Source organism: Saccostrea cucullata, unplaced genomic scaffold (assembly GCF_032062105.1).
Source record: "Saccostrea cucullata isolate Sc308-1 unplaced genomic scaffold, CSIRO_AGI_Scuc_v1 ctg501, whole genome shotgun sequence".
NCBI lineage: Eukaryota > Metazoa > Mollusca > Bivalvia > Ostreida > Ostreidae > Saccostrea > Saccostrea cuccullata.
In genome coordinates, this window is record NW_026935502.1 from 21,228 (window position 1) to 46,082 (window position 24,855).

The 24,855-nt window shown below is 37.9% G+C and overlaps 1 protein-coding gene across 2 annotated transcripts in view; it reads right to left on the minus strand.

Annotated features, from left to right (window-relative positions):
* Positions 1-715: 715 nt before the first annotated feature.
* Positions 716-24,855, minus strand: part of LOC134243017 (deleted in malignant brain tumors 1 protein-like) — a 32,819-nt gene continuing 8,679 nt past the window's right edge. Inside the window, exons 3-36 of one of the 2 annotated variants that reach the window (XM_062725224.1) lie at positions 24,259-24,424; positions 23,056-23,263; positions 22,783-22,904; positions 22,365-22,691; positions 21,934-22,257; positions 21,510-21,824; positions 21,204-21,356; positions 20,856-21,023; positions 19,656-19,812; positions 14,993-15,153; positions 13,559-13,885; positions 12,075-12,386; positions 11,656-11,979; positions 11,233-11,544; positions 10,579-10,893; positions 10,038-10,403; positions 9,622-9,945; positions 9,318-9,476; positions 8,686-8,859; positions 8,285-8,593; positions 8,074-8,178; positions 7,764-7,976; positions 7,480-7,623; positions 7,129-7,302; positions 6,548-6,877; positions 4,803-5,141; positions 4,193-4,543; positions 3,764-4,099; positions 3,366-3,680; positions 2,931-3,260; positions 2,487-2,624; positions 1,898-2,113; positions 1,427-1,750; positions 716-1,313 (exon numbers count right to left, since the gene is read on the minus strand). In XM_062725224.1, coding sequence (XP_062581208.1) covers positions 958-1,313; positions 1,427-1,750; positions 1,898-2,113; positions 2,487-2,624; positions 2,931-3,260; positions 3,366-3,680; positions 3,764-4,099; positions 4,193-4,543; positions 4,803-5,141; positions 6,548-6,877; positions 7,129-7,302; positions 7,480-7,623; positions 7,764-7,976; positions 8,074-8,178; positions 8,285-8,593; positions 8,686-8,859; positions 9,318-9,476; positions 9,622-9,945; positions 10,038-10,403; positions 10,579-10,893; positions 11,233-11,544; positions 11,656-11,979; positions 12,075-12,386; positions 13,559-13,885; positions 14,993-15,153; positions 19,656-19,812; positions 20,856-21,023; positions 21,204-21,356; positions 21,510-21,824; positions 21,934-22,257; positions 22,365-22,691; positions 22,783-22,904; positions 23,056-23,263; positions 24,259-24,424 — 8,694 coding nt within the window. In that variant the 3' untranslated portion in view covers positions 716-957. Of the gene's footprint in view, positions 1,314-1,426; positions 1,751-1,897; positions 2,114-2,486; positions 2,625-2,930; positions 3,261-3,365; positions 3,681-3,763; positions 4,100-4,192; positions 4,544-4,802; positions 5,142-6,547; positions 6,878-7,128; positions 7,303-7,479; positions 7,624-7,763; positions 7,977-8,073; positions 8,179-8,284; positions 8,594-8,685; positions 8,860-9,317; positions 9,477-9,621; positions 9,946-10,037; positions 10,404-10,578; positions 10,894-11,232; positions 11,545-11,655; positions 11,980-12,074; positions 12,387-13,558; positions 13,886-14,992; positions 15,154-19,655; positions 19,813-20,855; positions 21,024-21,203; positions 21,357-21,509; positions 21,825-21,933; positions 22,258-22,364; positions 22,692-22,782; positions 22,905-23,055; positions 23,264-23,971; positions 23,992-24,258; positions 24,425-24,855 lie in introns of those variants that run through there. The other variant, XM_062725225.1, reaches the window with a different exon arrangement.

The following is a 24,855-nucleotide window of genomic DNA, read 5'->3' on the forward strand; positions in this document are numbered from 1 at the left end:
GACATTGAAGTTAAAGCTGAGCCAAGGAAGTTGATTCTTCAATCAAAGCTGACATTGAAAGTATACGATGAAAAGGGAAATAGTCCCCAGGCGTTCAATAAGAAACAAAAAAAAACAAGAGGCCCATGGGCCACATCGCTCACCTTAGTAACGTTGGTGCTGCCGTTCAACCAGTAATACCTAGTGGTCCTACACAAAAAACAAGAAGAATTTGAATATGCTTCCACTGGACTGGCCCAGTGGTGGAAGATTTTAAAAGTTTTTCTATATATTCCTATGTAAAACTTGGACACACCAAATTGTTGAAACAGAAAAGAGATTATGCTATTTAGATTTTTTAATGACCCTACCCTATTTTTGATTATGTTTGGATATTGGTAATTTAATAATTTAAACTCCCCTTTGCCTAAGGATGCTTCGTACCAAGTTTGGTTAAAATTAGCCCAGTGGTTCTTAAGAAGAAGTAAAAAATGTGAAAGGTTAACAAACGGACGGACGGACAGACAGACGGAAGGACCACGGACAAAATGTGATCAAAAAAGCTCAGAGATTTGAATAAATCCGAATCTTCATTATCTACTGATAAAATTGTTGAAAGAGAATATATGTAGATTAGATACATGAATATATTGTAAATGTAAATCAAGAGAAATTTCAAAATCCTAGATATATGAGAATATATAGGAAACAGGAACAAAAACATACAAAACGAATGTATCTTATAAAATTTTAATGTTATAAATATAGAAAAATAAAACTCACATCCAAACAAGAGGGAAACACTGGAGAATAGCACTGACACAATGATATAAATGTACACATTTTATTTACAACTGCACAATGCTGACTTAAAAAGATGAATTTGTGTCTGTTTTTCCTTCCACACAAAACTTTCATCCGCGTCTGAATTGATTATGTTTGATCTACACCTAAATTCGAGATGATAGATCAGAATATCTATGTCGTCGATTCGCCGGGTGTGTGTGCTTGAAACCCGGCATAGTTTGGATTTCCTAAACCTTTCGTTTTATTTTCCTTTGGTTTTGAGAAAGTAGCTTTCAGTTTAGACAGAGTTACCCTCCCTGTCGAGTCGGAAGCGGAAGTTGAGGCCCCGGCTTCATTAGTTTCGGTGACCTCACTATCCACGAGCACAGTTTTCATTCCGTCATCACGTCTCCTTGTGTGATACCAATAACAACCACTAAGAATCGCTAGAATTGTCACAAGTAGAAGAATTATAGGGACTGTCACAGCCATTACTACTGAACTATCACTCTCACTCACAGACTGTGGCTCCGAGGTCTTTAACAAACCTGAAAATATTTAACATTTCATGAAAATTTACATTGAGAAGAAAAAGGTTTGAGCAGATATAAACAGATTCTTCTGTTGAAAACTGGAGGAAAATAAAAGAGAAGACACAAACCTGAACAAATAACGCCGGCATCCTCTCCGTGATTACAGTTCTGTATGTTTATGCCGTTATGACGACATTTGTGAATTCCCTCCTCGGTTCCAACACAGTCCACATTGTCCAACCATATTGGACCCGATCCACGCCCAAACACACCTCGTTTTTTCTTAATTCCATTCTCATAACCCAGACTTTGGCAGACGACAGTAGCATCACGGTCGTCCCAGTAGTCATCACACACGGTTCCCCACTCATTGGGTCCAGCAACAAACACCTCCACGCGACCCATGTTCTCCTCACCAGCGGTGGAACCTGCCAACCTTACTTTCGTAATTTCTGTGAACATTAAGTATAATTTATGAGTTTTTTACAAAGATACCTCTTTTTATGAATTTAACATATACAGTAAACATAACCGTCTCTTACTTTAAGTGAAAACAGATGTACATTGTAGAGGGTATTCGTTATTTGAACGCAACTTACCGACTTTTTCTCTGAAGCACCAGGCTGCTGCATCTCTCGTTCGCCTTCTACAGAGTCGTTCGTATGTTGACTCGACCTTACCCGAACTATTAAAGCCCGAGTGGTCACATTTCATCAGCTCATCCTCTTCACCAGTGCATCCTACTCGGGTAAACCATAGCACATCGTCAGGGTTACCAAATTGTCCACCTTCAATCTCAATGCCATCAGCGTAACCTGTAAACATTGTATGAAACCTAACATATTTATATGGATTGAATTTATGTGATCCAGCGCTTCGAAACTACTGTAAATCATTTTTTATTCGCGAGAACTTTATTTTCGCGTAATTACGCGAGACAGTGTGCTCGCGAAAATTTAATTCTCGCGTATAATAGTATTTCTTAAGATTATATAGCGCAATAACCACAATTCGTGAAAATTTTGTCTCGCTAATCAAGAGTCAATGACGATCTCGCGAAAATAAGATGTCGTGAAAATTTAGTGATCTACAGTATTCAATGTACAACTCTTATAGTTCTTAAAAATACCATCCAAAGCAATTTCTATATTGTTGCTTTCAAACGCATATCATTAAGCAGAATCTGACCTAAGTTTTTGCAGAACACAGATGCATCCCTGGAGTCCCACAGGAAGTTACAGATGCCTCCCGTCTTCCCATCATATACAATCTCAGCACGCCCTCTGTCGGCGTGGGAAGAGTTTCTTAATCGGTATTGAATGCCATCTATAAAGAACAAATTCCTTGAAAATCAAACCCATCAATCTTAGTTTTCTATAGTTTTCACTCTATCAATTCATGTTTCTTAGTAAATATGCTGTTATATTCATTTTCTTTGAGAAGACTCGTGCTGTATTACAGAAACCCAATAGTGCAAACCAAAAATAAATGAAAAAAAACGAAATTATTAAATAAATAATTTCGTTTTTCTTTCTTTAATAATTTCGTTTTTCTTTCTTTAATAATTTCGTTTTTCTTTATTTATTTTTGGTTTGCACTATTGGGTTTCTGTACGTGCTTGCATCAACTTACTTTGTTGTGTGAAGCAGAGAACTCCAGCTCGGTTGTCGCCGTAGGTACAGCTGCTCCCCTGATACCACTCGTTATATTTACACTCCTTCAGACTGGATTCCATCCCTGTACACCGCACATCACTCATCAGAATGGGACGTTTGTATTTCTCATTGGAAGGCACAAGATACGGTACTCCCCCTGTGAACCCTAAGCCCCTACAGACCACTTGAGCTTCATTTCTACTCCATCCTTTCATACAGATGCTGCCCCAAATTCCGTTCATGTTGATCATAACCTCACCGTGCGTATCAGTATGAACATCGTCAAGATCTAGCGTCAAGTTAAATCCTGTAACATTGAAATGAAAAAGAAAATCAACACTTTCCTGATACACATGCGTTCAACTAAATACAAATGTTATTGTAAATTTAATATCCCGCTTTGTTACGTCACCTGTATTGTAAATTCGATTGTTGCTGCAGTACACCGATATATACTTTTTGCATACACCTTTATCAGTGAACTCAAAGTTGCAGTTGAACAAATCTTTTTCGTTGCCACCACAATCAATACGGCGGACTCTGATTGGACTAGACGTCTCTCCAAAGGCAGATCCTAGCACCACTGTTCCTTCCTTGTATCCCAATGTCTGGCAGACAACACGCGCCGTTAGTCCATTAAAACCGTCATCACAAACTGTCATCCATTCGTTTTGATGGTAAATTTCAACCGCTCCCATAGAGGCCTTGTAGCCAAGGTTCAGCCTCACTGTTGAAGTAAACCAAGCATTTTATGCTTAACAATACAAAACTGGAATCAAACCACTTTTACAATTAAGAATCGAAACTTACATTTGTTGACACAGAAAACTCCAGCGTCATCTTTGTGAGAGGTACATTTTTTCCATCCAGTAGTGACCACTTCGTCACTAAATCCCCTGTGGGCACAGGCGTGGATGGACTTTTCTTTACCAGTACAGGCCAGATGACTGAGCCACACCGGTCCTTCACCCTCTCCAAACTCGGCACCAGAGATCGCATACCCATCAGAATAGTTCATCATTCGACAGAAGACGCCGGCATCCTTGTCATCCCAGGACAGATCACAAATTGTTCCCCACTGATTGTTAAAGGCCAGTTCAACACGACCGTAATTCTTACCACCATTGGCGAGGGTGTAGTTTATTCCTAGAAAAAGAATACATTGATGCCATTGAACTATACAAGATGGAGATTTTCCCTTTTAAAGGAAAAGCGACAGTAGTTATATCCAAAGCTTACCTGATTCATTGTAACAGAGTGCAGCAGCAGCGTTAGCCATTGAACTGTTTCCGAGTTCCAAACGGCCATGAAATTTACACTGCTCTAACGACATCTCATGTCCAGTGCAGTTGAAGTCACTAACAAAGAACACTGGGTCTGACCGAATGGGGTTGCGAGAGGTCTGGTAGGCGAGACCAAAACGTGCCCCCAAGTTTCGACAGAAAATTCCCGCCTCTTTATCGTCCCAGTGACGGCTGGAGACTCTTCCGGTGACATTATACTGTGACACTGCCACCACGCCACCTATACTGGATATCGACGACGGAGGCCCAGTGGAATCATCCGGATTTACAAATCCAAACGTCAATTCTGGAAAGCAGAGAAGTGGAAATGAAATTTTGACGTGTGATTTTGATATTTACTGTAATGGTGTGTTCCTTTGTTTATTAAATTACTTAACAATTTGCTTTAACTATCAAGTATATAGACAAGAAACATTTCCAAATTCCTTCCCCCTAGGAATTGTTCTACCTTTTTTTGTTCAATAACTAGCCAAAGTAAAATAGTTTCCCACTTTCCCTGATCTGTTAAAAAAGAATAATGGAAGAAATCTAGATTATATTCATACTTCCTTTCATCAGGGTTTCATTCCTGAGGTCTTCTGGGGTGAAGCACATCACTGACGCGTACGTATCGTATGCGTCACACGGCGCGTCCGTCAGACACTCGGTGATGGAACTCTCTCTGCCTAGGCATTTCAGGGATTTCCCAGTTAGGATCGGGTCAAACGTTTTACCGTAAGCTGAACAACAAACGGCCTTGCCCTCGACGAATCCCAGCTCCTTACACACAATGCGGGCAGACATGTCATCAAAATTCTTGTCGCAGATCAGACTCCACGTATCGTTGTAGTAGTACATCACTGGTCCATGTTTTGTTTCTATTCCGATACCTGTGTCTAGTTTGACTAAAAGGAGAAACGTGATGCTATAATAGGGACTTGGCGCTTAATTCAAATTTAGAATCAGTCAAATCCAAGAGTAAAAGACATGCAGCCCTACTTACTGATATATCTGTATACTACAAATATGATACTAGTATTATTAGTTACATAGTCTTTTAGTGACAGGGTATGGGATGATTCCTGGTTAGTAAATTTCATACCTGGCGAGGCGGAGCCGAGTCAGGTATGAAATTTACTAACCAGGTATCATCCCATACTGATATATCTGTATGTACCCACCGATTAAATATTTACGTTTTATCTGTGGCTTATAAATGATTTTCTATGCTAAATGCTTCATCGCGCTTATACTGAAAAACGTTTGTGTTTGTGACGTATAAGGTTAAACATCTCTCCGGGTATGTCATCATTCAAAAATTTCACGGTAAAATCAACAGAGGTGGGGTAATTTGAAATACTTGAAATCAATACTTTCAAAAAATGATGATTACGATATGCTTTAATTTGTATTTCATATAAACATGCTAATGTGCATAATGCACCTTTCAGAAAGAGTGAATGAACTTCATGATCATCCAGTGAATACTTAGGATGTCATTTATCTTCATGTGACAGCTACCGTAAATGAATTCAGTTATTAATCTTGAACTGGGATGAAGCCAATGTATAGCAATACGATCACGTTCCGACATGCTGCACGTGGGAAGACTCCCTTCAGGAGCTACAGTTCCCCCTCCCCATTGTTTTTCATGCTTAAATAATCGTTTTTCATCTTTGATTTTTGACTTCCATAGATAAGAAATATAGGAAATGCAACGAATTCTAATCTATTGTTCGTTTAAGGTGTAAAGCTTTAAGATTTCAAGCATGATTATTCGATTTGTTTTGCCAAAAGAATGGATAACTTCACAAAACCTAGTAACTTTATACTTTACTGCCGAAATATAGCTAATAAACCGCGGTATTTCATAACAAATGATGGTGTTACAACTTTTCATTGGATTTAGCATACTTTCCACTAAATGTGTTTTCAATCATTTGAATGTTTTCATTGACAAATTTGGTAATCCCGCACGAGAAACAGACTGAACTAATTGTTCTCAAAACAATTAAAACGAGGTTAATGTGACCTATTTTAAGGCAACACAGCCATGTTATTCCATACGAAATGTGTACTGACAAAATTTCAATATCCTTGGTCTCACAGCGTTAAAAATTCAGAACTCAAAGCTGATAGATGACGGACAGGAAACACCTCCTCCTTATATTGACCCTTCCAAGGTCTTGGATCTAAACCGCCAAATTTATTTATTTAGATAGAATGGACGAAATTTAACCCTGATTAACGTGTACTTAGTTCGTGTAGAGGAAATTAATATTTTTCTAAACAATATATTTAATATTCTTACTTGTATTGTAACAATGTACAGTTGCATCCATATCATGAGATCCGCACGCTTTAGAGTAGTTCCGTTTCCAGCCTTCATGTGGACAATCTAGCAAAGAGTTTTCCTGACCCCTACAATGCATGTTAGGTTCATATATAGGGACATGATCGTCAGCCTTTAGGTCTGGATTCTTGTGATAGGGGAAGCCTGTGTTAAACCCAAGGGATCGACAGAATGCGGTGGCCTCAGGATCATCCCAAAACCGTTTACAAATAGTTCCCCACACACCGTCCACCGCCATCTCAACGCGCCCGTAGTAGGAAGTTCCGCCCGTCAAACGGAAGTTCACCCCTATGCAAAAATTGACAAAATTTTACCAGAAATGCTGAAAAATGCAAATTTAAAAAAGTACTGGTCCTAATGGTTTTTCTACTATTATATCATCGGTCAATTCCTATAGGATCAGCCACTTTGACAGGAATCTTTAGAATAAATACTACAAGAATGGTAAAAAATGATATGGAAAATCTTACGCACTTGGAATGTGCTTTGAAATCAAAGAGATCTTCCCATTCGATATACCGTAAAATTTTATTACTTACCAACAGTGGAATAACAGACAACTCCTGCATCGTATCTCTCAATACAATCATTGACGCGGCCGAGCGTAAAGTTTGGACACTGGGAAAGTTTGTATTCACTTCCCGTACAGTTCAGCTTAGTCGCCCATATCGGACTTCCTTTAGCAAATAGTATCTTATGTTTGTATGGCAAACCTATTAAAAGAAAATATCTATGGAGATTATTAAGTCAAGTAACAAAAAAAAAGATTATTTGAGAATCAAGGTATAGTTAAGCTTTAACTTTGACAAACAATTTAACCCTCGAATCAGGTATATAGTTAAGTTTTACCCATGATGTAAACCTAAAAACAAGGTACAGTTAAGCTTTACCTTTCACGTATCCCATTTGTCGACAGGCAACTGTGGCATCTTTCTCGTCCCAATCGTCGGCGCAAATACGACCGGAAATGTTGAGATACGTCACTTCCAAAGAGCCCGAGTTATTGCTTGAGCCAGATATTCCCAAGCTGTATTCTGTAAAGAATAATTTTTAAAAATAAATTTCCCCTTGTTATTCAAAACTATTGGTATGGATTATATAATTTTATACAATTTTGTTTTTGTAGCGAATCTAATTCAAAGTCATCAAAATGGGGAAAATGGAGGAAATTTACCATCATTTGAGGGAAGCTGTCCATTGTAACAAGCCACGGCAGCGTAGTCTTGGTGGCAGGCCGCTACGGGTGGTTGTTTTGTGCAGTTGAGAAGGCTTTTCTCATTTCCTTTACAGTTGACTTTGTCAATGACGCCTGTGTCATAACTGTAACCATAGGCACCGCAACAAACGGACAATCCGTGATCATATCCAAGCTGTCTGCATGTCACGCCTGATTAACCATCAATATACATATTTTATTAACGCTATCCTTTGTTTTATGGAATATGCAATAAGTGTTAATGTTGTGATATGTATAAAAAACTTACGTATGTCGACATCTGACCACAAATGACCGCACACAGTTCCCCAGTTTTCCTCCATATAAACTTGAACCACACCATGACTCTGTTTATCTCCCTTATCCAGACGAACTAAGAAACATAATTATGTTTGTAACTAATTAAATCGTGAATAATGCAAGACAACACCAGAATTCAACACAAACTTTAACCGTTGGAAGGAGAGCGGTTAACTCACCGTTGTCCATACAGATAACTGTGGCGTCTTGACATTGTGAGTAATCAGGGTCCCAGTGTAGATTACACTGCAACAACCCCTTCTCATCTCCCTCACAATCCACGTAGTCAATCCACACATACTCCGTGTTGCTCCTGTCAGGGGCGGGTCCAGCCTCCCCATCAATAAAGCCACGCCCTATTGATCGACAGAACACTCGTGCGTCTTTGTCGTCCCAGCGCCGGTTACAGACACGCCCCCATTTCCCATTAAACAAAACTTCAACAATACCGCTCTTTCCGTCTCCAGCAATGCGAAATTTTACTCCATCTATTTAACAAAATTACACATAAAATAAACTGTAAATTGTGAAAGGAACAAGAGAAAACACTTTTCAACAAAACAAACTTGGTTATACTCACTCGGATCCTGATAACATAACACGCCTGCAGATGTTCTTGTAAAGCGACCCTCAATTCTTTCGGAACAACCAAGATCCTCTTCAAATTTCTTGTGTGGACAATCCTTTAATCTTTGTTCTGTACCACTACAGTTAAACCTCCCAACAGATATAGGGGTTGTCAGTCTTGACGAACCTACATGTTATATGACGTATTTTGTAGAGAAATCATGGTAACATTTTAATATTAAGGCCTACGTAATAACACTGGCTGACTCCTCGTGGCGCAGTGGTTAGAGTGTCTGCTCTAGAGTCACGAACTAAGGAATAAATCCTTACTTCGCGGGTTCGAATCCCTTCGGAGACCGGTTCTTTGGATGAGAACGTAGAAACCGAGTACCCGTGTCGCAGTAAGTGCTGGCACGAAAAAGATCAGTCACTGCTCAATGGTCGTAAGTGCGGAGTATGGGACAAAATTTGAAGCACTATACCGGCAATCTTGAGAGAGACGTTAACAATCAAACAAATAAAATTGGCTGAAAATGTTAAGTTTACAGACAATTTTAATTTTTCTCTCATTTTACAGTCATTGTTACCAATGAAAATGTAATCTGTAGGTTAACTTTTTAACCAGACACTACATCCGACACTAACCCCTAAATGCTACACCTCCGTAAAAGTTCATCTGTCGGCACGTGACGTTTGCGTCGTGATCGTCCCAGTCCACGTTACATACGGGGCTCCAAAAGCCATACTCGTTTGCTTCCACTGATCCATAATATTTCTCTTCCTCTCGTATTCTCACCTGCAGCTCTGAATTAAAATGTCTGAATTATAGCTCAGGTTACCAATTTATATCTACTCTGTAACACATTAAGAGTAAAAGCACATAAAATATAAATAACGCGCTATATAGGCCTAACATTATTAGAATTTCCTTGAATACCAGAAGCTTTACCTTTTGAGACAATCTGGTCTTTGGAACAATACACCGAGACATATTTTCCACTTCTACACTTGATGTGAGCTGTTGACTGGTGGTAACACTGATCCAGACTTCTCTCCGTACCACGACATTGTACGTTAGTCACGGTGATGTCATCTACTGGGTGTGGACCGAGGGCCGAGCAGCACTGCTTCTTGCCGTAAGGGAAGCCCAGGATGTTACAAGCAACTTTAGCAGAGCGATCTGTAAAGCCTTCGTCACAAACACTAGTGAACGTTTTGTTAACGTACATTTCCAGACGACCGTAGAAAACGTCTTTAGAATCCACAAGACGGACTTTAAAAAAGAAGTCAAACATGTCTTAAAAATCGATCAGAAGTCAGTACAGCTTAAAATCAAATACAAACCCGAACTTTGAAAATACCTACCTGAATCATAACATTGAACAGCTGCATCCGAGTTATGGGAAAAACACATATGTCGGTTACCACCCCTTGGTATAAACATTCCACTTAAAGTCGACCGCTGTTCGTTAAATGACATAGGACAATTAAAGATGGATTCCTCGTCACCTTGACAGCGGAGATACGCGATCCAGATTGGTCCATCACCTGCGCCAAATTGTCCGTACCGCAGGGCACGCCCGCTTGTGTGGTTCAGCATCCGGCAGAGAACTGTGGCATCCTCATCGTCCCAAAAGCCCGACCCACAAATAGTTCCCCACTGGTTGTTGATCGATATTTCCACACGGCCTGAGGAGGCATTTGAGCCGTTTATGAGGCGAATTGGTATGTCTGGAGTACAAAAAGCATTGGTTAGCAACAAAGCCGCTCAAGAAAGGTCAATTAATCAGCGTCTTCTTTATCAAAAAAAAAGTGCAGTATACCCTCGCCCAAACGCAAATAAACTCAATGAAGATTTTACGAAAATAAATCTTTAAAATCTTAAACTGTTTTACAGTGTTCTTACTGGCATTTTCTAAGCAATAGACAGCAGCCTTTGTGTCCTGTGAGCAGTTGCCTACGTTTCCCCAGCGAATGTTACCACAGCGAGCTATGTAGCCTTCATTGCCTGTACAGTTAAGGTTAGACAACCAAGGTAAGCTAAGTCGGCGTTTGGTGAAATCGTGTTCGTAGTAAGAAAACCCGTCCTGATACCCCAATTCACGGCACACAACTTTGGCATCCTTGTTGTCGAACCCGTCCGAACATATGGAGCCCCAAACGTTGAGGTGTCGAACCTGTACAACACCTTTGTTATCCTCTGACAGACGGAGTTCGTATGCTGAAAGAGATTTAAAGAACTGCACGTAATAAAAAGAACAGCTTTTTTAAAATTAATTGTCAAGCAGAACAACCCATTTGAAACCTTCCTCTATCGTCTGCCCGTCGATCAGTCTGTCGCACCGATCTTTTTGTTCTCTGAAAATCGTAAGTCTTCGTAAGCCATGGACTATAGTATCCATTTTATTTATTTAAACAGATTTATACCTTAAAGTGCACTGCCTTTACAAGACCAGGATATTGAATGCGTCAGATAACCTTCATTTTTCAACCATTTCTTTCTACCAATATACACTATGTGAATCAATTGTCTCAAGGGAGATTACTGTAAGCTTCTTACCTCCACTGGATGCTGCGTTTGAGCAGGCGACGGAGGCGTACCGTTTGCTGCGACATCCGTCTGCATTCTTTGAGTAGTCACACTGCAGAATGGAGGATTCTTGTCCGCTACATTGGACGTTATTAATAGATATCTCGTAATCTGGCATATCGCCAAACACTGAGCAACAGATACTGATGCCATTTCTATACCCTAGGGAATGACATACAACTTTGGCATCAGTGTCATCAAACCCGTCCGCACATACCAAAGCATACTGGGTGTCTTGCCAGATTTCAACAGCACCAAAGGTGATGTTGGGTTCAAGTCGTACTGAAAACAAAAATAATCTTGAGCATATTAAGGTGCTAAAACCTACATCAGAAAATAATTACAGAGATTTTCGATTTTGAAAAAAGATTTGTAACTGTTTCAGTAATTAACCTTGTCCAGTACAATACACCCCGGCATCATACTCGTGGGTCCTGCAGGAAGTATGGGTCACATTCCAGCCACTGTTGCTGCATTCCCATATGGACTTTTCATTACCGTCACATCGTACATAGTAGAGCCATGACGGGCCCTCTCCCTCGCCATATTTCCCTCTTGGCTGAGCGACGCCATCGACGAAGCCCAGCTGACGACAAACAACTCTGGCGTCATTGTTGTTCCAGTAGGAATCACAGATTGTTCCCCAGACACCGTTATAAGATATCTCAACACGGCCGCTATAGCTGTTCCCCGTCCCCGCCAAACGAATGCTAAAACCTGAATGGGAAACATACATTTCAAACTAAGCTCCCAGAGAAATTGAAAATAATTTTCGATCAATATTGACTTTCAGAAGAAACTTCTAACTCTACCATTTCCGTTGTAGCAGAAGACCCTGGCGGCGAGTCTGCTGGACAGACAGGTTTGACTGACTGGGGCTGCGGCTTTACTACAGTCGTTGATGTTCTTTTCTTCACCGGTACAGTTAACACTGGACAGCCAGATCGGAGTTCGCGAGCTGTAGTAACGAGGTCCGAACGGCACGCCACCGGTGTAACCTAATTGTCGACAGGCCACTGTAGCAGCCTTTTCGTCCCAGTTTTCCGCACAGATCGTACCCTGTATTCCGAACTTCTCAACAAGCAGAGTGTCGGGGAATTCCTCTCTCGGCAGCAGGTCTACCTCTGTATGACAGGAACAAAGCATTTTCTTGAATAATTATTAGAACTAAGGATCAAGGTGGACTAATTTTTGATAATACCACAAGAGGCCCATGGGCCATATCGCTCACCTGAGCACATTGGCTAGGAAGTAAACACAGAAATCACTTCAGTATTGAGAAGTTTACATAGGGGGGGGTCTGGAATTTTAAACTATCAACTACCTGATGATGCTTCCATATAACAAATGCCTTTGCTGATTTTGAGCAGATGATTTTTTCCACATTTTTCGTTTGACCCCCCATCGTGACCCAGCCTATCCCTTGGGTACCTCATTTGAACCAGTATGACTTTGTACTATCTGAGGATGCCTCATTATTAATATGATTAAACATGGCTTTTCTGTTCTTGGGGAAAAAAAATTCCTTCATATTTCTTGGCAAAACTTTGATCCCCTATTGTGGCCCACCCTACCCAACCCCTACTTCCCTTTCATGACTTGAACAAACTTGAATCAACACTACATGAGGATGCTTACATAAAGATATGACCAATCATGGCTTTGTGGTTCTTAAAATGAAGAGTTTAAAAAAAAATTCCGATGTATTATTCCTATGTTAAACTTTAATTGTCTATTGTGGCCCCGCCCTACCCATGGGGGTCATGATTTGAACAAACTTGAATCTACCGGTACACTACCTGAGGATGTTTTCACATAAGTTTCATCTTTACTGGCCCAGTGATTCTGGAGAAGAGGATTTTCAAAGATTTTTTCCTATATATTCCTATGTAAAACTCTGATCAGCCATTGTGGCCCCGCCCTACCCCGGGGGTCATGATTTGAACAAACTTGTATCTACACTACCTGAGGATGCTTCCACATGAGTTTCATATTTCCTTTTTAAAAGATGCCATCAATTTATCATTAATTCATAATTATCTCCCCTTGGAAGAGAGCTTGGCCCTTTTTTTGAACAACTCGAATCCTCTTCACCCGAGGATACTTTGTGGCAAGTTTGGTTGAAATTGGCCCAGCGGTTCTTGAGAAGAAGATGAAAATGTAAAAAGTTTACAACGACGACGACAGGCAACGGACAAATTTTGATCAGAAAAGCTTACTTGAGCCTTTCGGCTCAGGTGAGATAAAAACGTTCGTTGTCCATAAATTACAATTAATAATTTTTCAGATGTCTTACGTTCTCTCGCCATTGAATACTTGGAGCATATAACACTGGCGTAGTTGTAAGATCTTTGTGCGCATGTCCCTTCTGTAAATGAACACTGCTTCACTGTTGCCTCTGTACCAGTGCAATTCAGGTTTAGAATGGAGTTGGTGTAGTATTTGGAACCAAAGGCTCCGGGAACGAGTGTCTTGCTGTTGCCAAAACCGAGTTCTCGGCAGACGACTTGAGCATCATTTTCATCAAATCCGTCTGCGCAGACCGTAACCCAGTTACCACGCACATACATTTCCACTTGTCCAGTGGTTGCATTATCTTCCGTCTGTCCGCTACTAATACGTACTGAAAAGTATTTTTGAGACATATAATATGTGATATCGTAGTAGCACCGCTAGTCTATCGAAACTATTTATGAATTTGAATGAAACAGCATCTAAAGTTGCTCAGAGACGTATAGTGAAATTTTGAAAAGTGGAGATTTTAATTTATACTCACCATCAAAAGATACGCAACACCCTAATTTTTTTGCGGGAAATTATATACGGGTTATAACTCTGTACCAAAAAGTTGGGACATCTTTAACTTTGCCAAATCAGTTATTAAACGGTTGAATGATTTTTATTCCATTACCGGAAGTTGATTTTAGCCCTATTACTTGGATAGGAACTCATGCTTTTGAAACACATGAGCCTGATGAGTCGTTATGTAGTGTATAATTGCATCTGCAGCTCTCCTTTTTCTTTATTTTGAGGATTTCCAGCATTATAGGAACGAAAATGCGCGCTTTCAGTCATTTAGAGGAAATATAGGCATCACATTCGGAAGAGAAAGAAGGATTTCTTTTCGGAATTCTAGTAAAATACTTATGATTAACAGCCACAAAACCTCGAAAACCCTGAATATTGTCAAATATTTTATCAAAAATGCATTTTTTTTTGTTTCTGTTAAGAGGGCTAAAATTCAACTTCCGGTAATGGAAAGAAAATCATTCAACCGTTAAATAATTGATTTGACAAAGTTAAAGATATCCTAACTTTTCTGCATAGTTATAACCCGTGTATAATTTTCCCCCGAAAATAAGGGTGTTGCGTTTCTTTTGGCGGTCAGTATATATTCAATGTTCCTGCTTTCAAAATCTTTCTTTAAAAATCTCATGATAACATACAAAATTACGAAGGACCCCGCTACATGTAACAAATTAATATTAAAGAAACGTGCAAGATCAAATTTAAATTTTTCCAAAAAGTGACTAAGGGCATATATATTTTTAAAAGTATTATATGTCCTTATCATTTTTGTGCAAAAAATCGATTAAAGAGGAACTGAAAATATGGGTGAAAACGTTACCTTTCATTGACAGATTTTAATTACTCTACAGAAACTGTTTTAACTTGCATAACATTACCAAGTGGGATTCCAACAATATTTCTTGATACAAAAGACACTCACCGTTGTTATAACAGAAGACTCCGGCGTTACGGTTGGCTTCTAAACAGTCCGTAGGTATGTTCTGTTTCCAGCCCGGATTTCTACACATAAATATGCTGGACTCGGAGCCAAAGCAATTCATACTGGAGAGGAACTTTGTCACGTTAGGCCCAGGTAACCCTCTATAAGACATTCCAAAATTAAGAGTTAAGAATCGCTATTTAATTAGGTCATACTTATTTGTAAAGATCTGAGCGAGGAAAAAGTCTTGGGTACATGATATCCTTGCAAACCACGATCAAAATGCACGATCCTCTCCCATTCTGGAGAGAGCTATATGCAGACTCCGAACTGTGGCTTGGTATGGGCATATGTACACATATGAGAATCTTGGGGATATAAAACAGTTCTTGCAATGCATGGTACCAGCATTTATAAATTATACAAAAATTTCGATATGCATATAGAGATCGAAATATTTCACAAATTCTGAAGTTTTCATCATCAGTCATTTAAGTAGGGGTTTTCAGTATTGTTTAAATTCCCTTTTACCAAGTTTTCCCTGTGCTTTAATATATATACATGTAGATAAATGATTTATCAATCTCGTCAAAGATGCAGCATGATTGCAGGATATACAAGGTATACAAGGCATCTACTCTCCATTATTATACTTAAGTGCATATTAAAAATGTCCCTCGTCATTTTTCTGTGAAACTTTAGAACTTAAATAACAGATGATTCTGATTGTTACTGTTGAAAATTATAACTAAATCGTAAGTGTTATGTGTTCAACAGTGTATGAAATCTCCGTATTTGTTTATCATTTGGGTGTACTATTTACATTCTACGCACGTTCATGAATAAATAGAAAATTTAACCTAAGACAGACTCTTTATAAATTGCATGCACATAAAAATAAATAAAAATTTAAAGAGTTTAAGATAAGCGATTTTCATTAGTAGCAGATCGTTTTGCTTTTAATTTAGGTCATTTGAATATATAGCATCAAAAGAACATTGCCTTATAGGATGACACACCAGTGTTGATGCGTAAAAGCGAGAAAAAATTACAAATTAACATAGTTAATAAAGTCATTTACATTTAGAATAAACAAATATCCTAAATAATAAAAACTTTCTAGCAACCAAAATCTGACGGATTTATGTATTCCATTAAGTTTGCAATATTTATTGGTTCATATAAAGCCCCTAACGACGTTTATTCCTGTTGAATTATTTTTACATCCTGAGACTGTAAACCAACTATTATTCGCGTCATATTTTATTCGCGATTTGTCAGTAAGAAATCAATCAATTAAGTATGTCGCGAAACTTTGGGGTATTTCTCACGCGCGAATAAAAATTGGTTTACAGTATATCAAGGAGCAAACAGTGAGGACAATTCTCTTTTATTCTAGGAAAACGGTCGCGAACACCGTATAATTTTATTTGGGTGCAACTCCCCCATTTTTACTGACAAAAAATTGAATCAGATGGATTGCTTGAAGTGCAACATCTTAAAATATTGACTTCATTTCCACAGATCGAGCACATGGAATTGGGATCGCACTAAAAAACAACCTTAGCTATTTTATCAACGAGGTTCTTATTCCATTGAAATGCTGCATGGGGTTGAATTACTGGCAAAAATTAATACATACATGTATATAATATACTGACCGTCAAAAGAAACACCCTAATTTAGGGGGGAAAATATACACGGGTTATAACTATGTACCAAAAAAATTAGGACATCTTTAAATTTGCCAAATCAGTTATTAAACGGTTGAACGATTTTCATTCCATTACCGGAAGTTGATTTTTAGCCCTCTTAACAGAAATAAAAAAAATTGCATTTTTAATAAAATATTTGACCACATTTTGGGTTTTCGAGGTTTTGTAGCTGTTAATCATAAGTATTTTGCTAGAATTCCGAAAAAAAAAATCCTTCTTTCTTTTCCGAATGTGATGTCTATATTTCCTCAAAATGACTGAAAGCACGCATTTTCATTGCTAATACTGGAAATTCTCTAAATAAAGAAAAAGAAATCTGCAGATGCAATTATACACTACATAACGACTCCAATCAGGTTCATGTGTTTCAAAAGCATGAGTTTCTAACCGGAAGTCCAAGAGTTACTACACTACGCCAAGTTGGAGAAAATTCGACCGCAGTATCTGAAAAAGGAGCATTTTAAATTGCCCAAGAAGATTCATTTCGCTCAAATTAAGACATTAATGAACCTAATGCATGGTAGAAATCGGGCTGTATTTGTTGTACATGGCAGCCTATAGCACGTTTTAATTAAATGGTCTGAAGGGGGATGTTTTAAGAGTTATGTATTACTTTTAAGGTTCAGAGATAACATTAAAAATGAAAACATTAAGGTAAGAAGTAAATTTACTATAGGTTTAAACGTTCTTTTTGAAAAATTTATCGATGTGTAAACTCTTGACATTTTACTCACAAACTGAATAAAAGTGCGAAGCACTTTTATGTTAAGTTTGTGAGTAAAATGTCAAGAGTTTACACATCGATAAATTTTTCAAAAAGAACGTTTAATTCTTATAATTCCAATATCGAATTTCTAAATATATTCAAATTATTTCTCTTTGAGGCCTCCATACAATCCGTTAGTTCTGGACGGCGTAGGAATACATTTTACCGCAAAGGAACGTAATCGAGATGAATTTCGATAGAGACTTAGTGTTGGGGAATCGGGAAAAAATCAGAATCGATTATCGGTAATAATCGGCTGGGCATAATCGATTAATAATCGATTATAATCGAAATTTTGAACTTTAATGAAATTAATGTAGAACAGTTTACACTTATTCAGATTTTTGTCAGACTTTTACAAAAAAAAAATCATTTACTCACATAAACATGATAAAATACTCAACAATGTTAATTAAAATTTCTTATTTAAAAAGTGGAAAAAAAAAATATTTTGTTTACTTTAATCAATATAGGAATATTGAAACAGAATAGGAATTTATTTTTTTAATAAAGTCCATGCAATGGATATTTTACTGATATTAGTCCCACCTTTCATTTAATACAGGTATTTATTTCTTAAAATTGCAAGTTTTAAAAGTAGTTATCCAGAAGTGAGACTTGTTCTTCTGATTATAATTATGTTTAAAGATTGACTAGACTAATTATGTTTTTCTTTGTATAGTAAACCCTTGCAATATCACCGTTTCCTCATTTTAGTCTAACCCCATTTTTAATCATGGTGGTAAAAGTGTCAACAAGACACGGAATCCTTCCATGTTTTCAACATTCATCACTATTTTTATGCTCTTTGCACTTGGATTTGGTAATAAAATTAAAGTATGACAATTTTATTTTTTGTTAGCGATGTCGGCGACATTTATTTAATAATCGATTAGTAGCATCGAAGAGCTTCTAACGACCGACAATCGATCGTCGGCGACAATCGTTCCATCACTAGATAGAGTTCAGCTTAAATTGTCAAAACAATCGATAAATAAACTTATAAAGACTTATCGAATGTTGTTTAAGTCAACAAATATCGTAATTACGAGTTTACTTCAGAATAGTTCGTCCATGGCCATGTTGAATAAACAACAACTCTCATAGCGAAAGTTGCAGACCGACGACGCCTTCGATTTGCACTTGTTTGTTCAAAGATTGAGGAACAATATAGAAAGTAAATATGGATTTGATGCTTATAGGGCAAGAGTTTGAGGTACGTTTCTTTTCATTGTCTAAACGATACAAACTGAGTTGATTAGCTTCGTATTATGAACGTTGAGACAGCGATTTTTAAAATTCACACTGGTGATCGAACAGTGACATTAACATTTTCATGGCGTCCGTCAGCTGGGCAGCCTAGCATGTCGCCAGTTTTGTTTTAATTAATTAAATTTGAAGTTTCTTGTATTTATAATTTATCCAAAACAGACGATAAATAACTGCTTTCGTTGTTTATACGATAAACTACATGTAGAAGCTTAGTCAAAAAAGTAGTACTGAGTGAAAAAAAAAAATTATCGATGTGTAAAAATTTTCTTAAACGTGTTCTCGTCCAATCAAAACACAGGAATTCAATAGATACAATGAAGATTGGAATTATACAAAAATTGATACTTCATTTAAACGTTAAATGTTATCTTTAGACTTTAAAAAGTATTTTTTGAGGAAATATAGGCATCACATCCGGAAAAGTAAGAAGGAGTTTTTTTTCGGAATTCTAGTAAAATACTTATGATCAATAGCTACAAAACCTCGAAAACCCTAAATATTGTCAAATATTTTATTAAAAATTCAAATTTTTTATTTCTGTTAAGAGGGCTAAAATCAACTTCCGGTAATGGAATGAAAATCATTCAACCGTTAAATAAATGATTTTGCAAAGTTGGTACATAGTTATAACCCGTATATAATTTTCCCCCCAAAATTAGGGTGTTGCGTTTCTTTTGACGGTGAATATATAGTTACATACAGAGTATACAGAATTTATGCCATAAATGATCGGGACATATTCTGATTGTCATGTTTCTTTCTTTAAAAAAATATGTTTAATCAAATTTAAAATAGGTGTTCCAATGCGGAACTGATACATCTAGTACTTTTAATAGATTGTGACAAGCGTGATGTGTTCAGTCAGATACAGCAGATTTTTTTTTATGTAAACCAAGTCGTGTTTGTGTACCTTCTGAATTCGCCGCCAGTGAAGCCGAGCTGCCTACAGGCCACGGTGGCGTCATAGCGTGACCAACCCTGGTCACAAATCGTCCCCACCTCGTCATCCATGATTATCTCCAGCCGTCCAGTGTTGTGTGTTCCCCCCACCAGGCGGAGCTGTGGTTCTGAGGAGACAATTATGCTTATACATGTATAGATATTTAGGTGTGTATAAGGTTATGTACAGTAGAGGAAAGAATTCTGAAACATCAGTTGGCACTGTTATTATGAAGTCTACACTCAGACTTTGTGCTTTGCGTTCCTAAGAGGACCCGTGCATTTTTTACGTTAATTTTTCAACAGTTGATGTGAAATAGCTAGATACAAATTGACCCAATAACATTTTGTTTTTTTTTCTGTTTGAAAACCTTTTGTTCTTTAAGTATTTAAAGATCATAAACTTTTTCTTTTTCATTTTTCTAGTTATTGATCCATGTGCTAATTACAGTTTCACGGCGATTATTTTGTGAATTTTGAAATTTACTGAATGCAGGAGATAACGTAAATGTAAAATTTACATTCATTTTTTAAAAAATTAATCTAGTAAAGAAAAAAAAATCACATAATAGGATCTACATCGCTATCTTAGGTTAAAGTTTGTTATGCATTGATAATCTTCTAATTAAACTTTCCATTAAATCTAGTAAATCGTAAACGTATAATTCACGAAGTATGCACGCACTTTGTTTTCCCAAAACACACCTGTTGAATTCTATAAGCAAATTGAATTATAATAACATAGCAAAACATAACTAAATCAACCAATAAATAAAGCATTAAACGTAATTCGCTGTAATTAATCTTCAGTTTCCTTGTCATTTATAGATCTTGGTAAAATGTCAGAGGTCAGATATTATACGTCGTTGTGTGAAGAATCTAACCAAAACAAACATTGGGTTTCATACTTAATGAATCAGCTAGAAGTGTATATGCAAGTCTTATAAAAAGTATGACAAAGCCCGCCTCCATAAAAAATAATTTATCCAAGGTTTTATTCTTCAAAAATGGAAATTATGGTAATATTTTGTACTTTTTATATTTTATCAATGTAAATCATTTTAACGACTTTAATCATTTAATAAAATAATGTAGAAAACAAGGATTTTACAGAAATCAATTAAAAATACATTTACAGATATTGTTGAACTGTTAAATATAGAGTACTTACTTCTCTGTCTGTAGCAGAGTACCCCGGCGGATCCCATGGAGTATTGTGAATCACACTCCTCCACCCCTATTGAGCAGTTGAACAGGTGCCCCTCGTTACCCTTACAGTTCACCTCCCCCAGAAAATAAGGACCGCTCCCCGAGGACGTCTCCTGGTATGCAACGCCACCTACAATCAATCAGCGCAGCTTAATTGATATGATTTAACTTTGTCAGGATTCTAAATTCGGTCAAATTAAAATAAATATCTAGCAGCTTATGGTTGTGGGAGGTAGAAAAAGCCAGAATTCAGAACATTCAAATATTTTTCATTTTGAAGACATAGATGCTGTGAATAATTTTCCCTTACCGGTGTACCTCAGCTGTCGACACACCACGTCAGCATCCTTGTCGTCCCAGGCGCTGGGACAAATCCTCCCCCAGATTCCATACTTCATCACCGCCACACGGCCCGTCTGATTCTCGTAGCCGTACGCGCCATTCTCCAAGCGAAGCTTCAACGCTGAAAAAAGCAGTTCAAGCATGCCATTCTCAGAGTTTGATCAATATTATAATTCCTCCAAATCAGAGAACTTAATTTCAATATGTGACAATATTTTTCGATTTTCGAAACGAAAATTCATCATTTAGCTTTTATTTTCATTCAAAATGGTACTTTTATTAAGGGTCCCATTGTAACAAGAAACAGCTGCGTATCCAAGGTAGTTTTCTCTCTGACAACTTCTCAGTTGATCGTATTTACAATCCAAAATGCTGCTTTCGTTTCCATGACATGTTATGTTTGGCCTGGAGTATCTGCCGTAGAATGTTCCGAATGTTCCCTTCGGAAGATTTCGTCCGTATTGGAATCCTAACTCCCGACATATGACTCTGGCGTCATTGTCTGTGAATCCCTCACCACAAAGAACTGACCAGTACTGGTCCATTATCTGAACCACGCCATGAGAGTGGTCACCGCGAGATAATCGGACTAGAAGAGATTTTATGAATTTATTAACGACAGTTTGCTAAACACACTATAATTTTATCCTGAAAGTTGCATTTATATGATAGATACTTATAACTTGTATTTTCCTTACCGTCTTTATAACAAATAACGGAGGCGTCCTTTGTATGATTGCTGCACTCTGACTTGTCGTACGTCATCCAGCCGTCGTTTCGACATTGGAATATGGAGGACTCGTAGCCGTAACAGCTCAGCCCGTTCATCATGATAGGACCGCTGCCTTTGCCGTAATACGAGTTGGAGATGGGTTCCCCGTCTGCATAGCCTTTAGACTTACAGAGCACTCTGGCGTCACTGGAGGACCAGGAATCGTCACAGACCGTGCCCGTGACTCCATCATAGGTGATCTGAACACGGCCGTAATAGGAGCCGCCATCTACCAGGGTCGCATTTATACCTGTAGAAAAAAGGAAAGTTAGATTTTTATAAATTATAAGGCGTATATTTGTAATTTGTTATTATTTATTAAAATATCTGATGTTTGTACACCAAGACGGTCCTTACTTTTTCGGAAACAAAGGGCATAAGCCGGTCTACACGAGTGCACAGGATGGCCCCAGGAGTCGGGATCTTTCACACACTGCTCCAGTGACGTTTCGTTTCCTGTACAATTAAGCTTAGTAATCCAGATCGGCCGCAGTGTCTCGTTTACTGTTCCGTAAGCTACTCCGCCAAGGAATCCCATCTGGCGACAGGAAACATTAGCTGCTGCATCGTCCCAGTCCGTTGACCCGCAAACTTGACCCCATACTCCATGTCTGCGCACACTTATTTCTCCCCAAACCGTATTGACTGATTTATTATTTGTTTTGACAAATCTGATGTCGAAAGCTGTTAAGATGAGAGAAAAATAAAATATGTTACTTTATATTAGAGTGAACCATAAAGATGCAGTTTAAAATTAAAGGGCAAATTGTCTTACTTTCATTCATTGGACCATTAAAGCAGATTGCCGATGCTCGCTTCATGTTGCTACATCTCTCCGTTTTGTTCTGGTGTTTACATTTCAGAAGAGAGGGTTCGTTTCCGTTACAATGAAAATTGCTGCAAAACAAAATCACTTTATGAAAAAAAACTCTAATGATAATAAAAATGTATCTTTAACTGATAAGCATAAGGTTCATAGTTCATTCAAACAAGCATCTTTAATTTTTTTGTACAATAAAATTTCAAGGCGGTATGGTTAATATACAACCTGAACGCCACCTTAGGCATGGAGTCGTGTATGGAGACCTTGCCGAGTTTAGAGCTTGTGAGAGCTGTGCCATTATTGAAGTTTTGTTCCCGACACACGACAAGCGCGTCCTCCTTATCCCACTCGTCATCACAAACCTGGACCCAGCCAGCATCCGTCCGAATTTCCACAGTCCCCAAATTTGTTACTCCCCTGGATTTCAATCGAACTGCAATAAATCTATTAAAAATTAGTCAAAATCTCTTAATAGATGTTAGTTAAGAAAACAATAAACGTAGTGATCAGTACTGTAATTACAAACAAAAGAATTTACGTGATTTTCGTCTTAATCTGTGCATACATAATTTGGAAAAAATATTATAAATAGGCAAGGAATGTATGTTAATGAATAACAACTTGACAAATTGAATGAAAAAAAAATGTTTTAAGGAAATGATGCTTTCAATTTAAAAAATAACTGAGTAAAAAGTCCACTAGCAAGAGTCCTAAAAATTGCCGATATTTTCATTGCACACCTAAACTGAAGTGCGCCTTAGTAAAGACTTTCAGTACTTTCAGTACTTTGATTTGAAATATGAAAAAAAGAACACTATTAGGTATGTGTATATATTTTTTTTATTAAAAGAAAAATAAGTAACGTCAGGTGCCTGTGAACACTACATACAGTACAGATTTCTGGACTAGATGGATTTGCTTTGATATAACAACCCAACACAGTCGTAACAACCTAGAGCTATCGTAGTATAAGTAACCTCATCAACACTCTGACAATGTAAACAGGTAAAAACTAAACTCATTAAGTTGTTATAACAGGACACTCCATTTATTATATTGGAACAATCGGGTATCATGCTTGACAAGAAACTCGTGTGATTTCTCCAAAAAGAACACCCCTAAATTGTAGTGAGGAACTCACCTGAGTTGTTATAACAGGACACCCCTCTATTGTAGTGAGGGAACTCACCTGAGTTGTTATAACAGGACACCCCTGTATTGTAGTGAGGAACTCACCTGAGTTGTTATAACAGGACACCCCTGTATTGTAGTGAGAGAACTCACCTGAGTTGTTATAACAGGACACCCCTGTATTGTAGTGAGAGAACTCACCTGAGTTGTTATAACAGGACACCCCTGTATTGTAGCGAGGGAACTCACCTGAGTTGTTATAACAGGACACCCCTGTATTGTAGTGAGGGAACTCACCTGAGTTGTTATAACAGGACACCCCTGCATCCTCGTAGTGACGACAGTTGTGTACTCCCCAGCCGTTGTGTTGGCACTCACTGAGTGAATTCTCCGTCCCAGCACACTGGACGTTGTCTAGGAATATGGACCCTGATCCTTCCCCGAACGGTGAGTTAGAGTGGGCCTGGAATAACCAAGGATAAGAAGCACTTAACAGTGGATTAACACAAGTTGAAACCGCCCTCTGAACAGTGCAAGGTTTATCATCAGGGATCCATGTATAGTGGATGATTTTACCTTGGACAGGAATTACTTTCCTCATTTTTCAAAATAATTTCTCAAAATTGTGCTAATATATTTCTAGAATAAAAATCGCTGAATTGTGGTTATGAATATTTTGGGTTGAAATCTTATTTTTCTCAGAGCAATCATTGACAATGATATACAGTACCGAATATAATATGTTCTTAGTAAGTTACATTATAAAATGCGTCGGGTTAATGTACATGTTATAACTTAAATAATCCCGATATGTGATATAATGTCTGTATATAGCTGATAAAAATATACATGAGAGCCCTATTTCCAAACTGCCTCACATATAATATATATTTT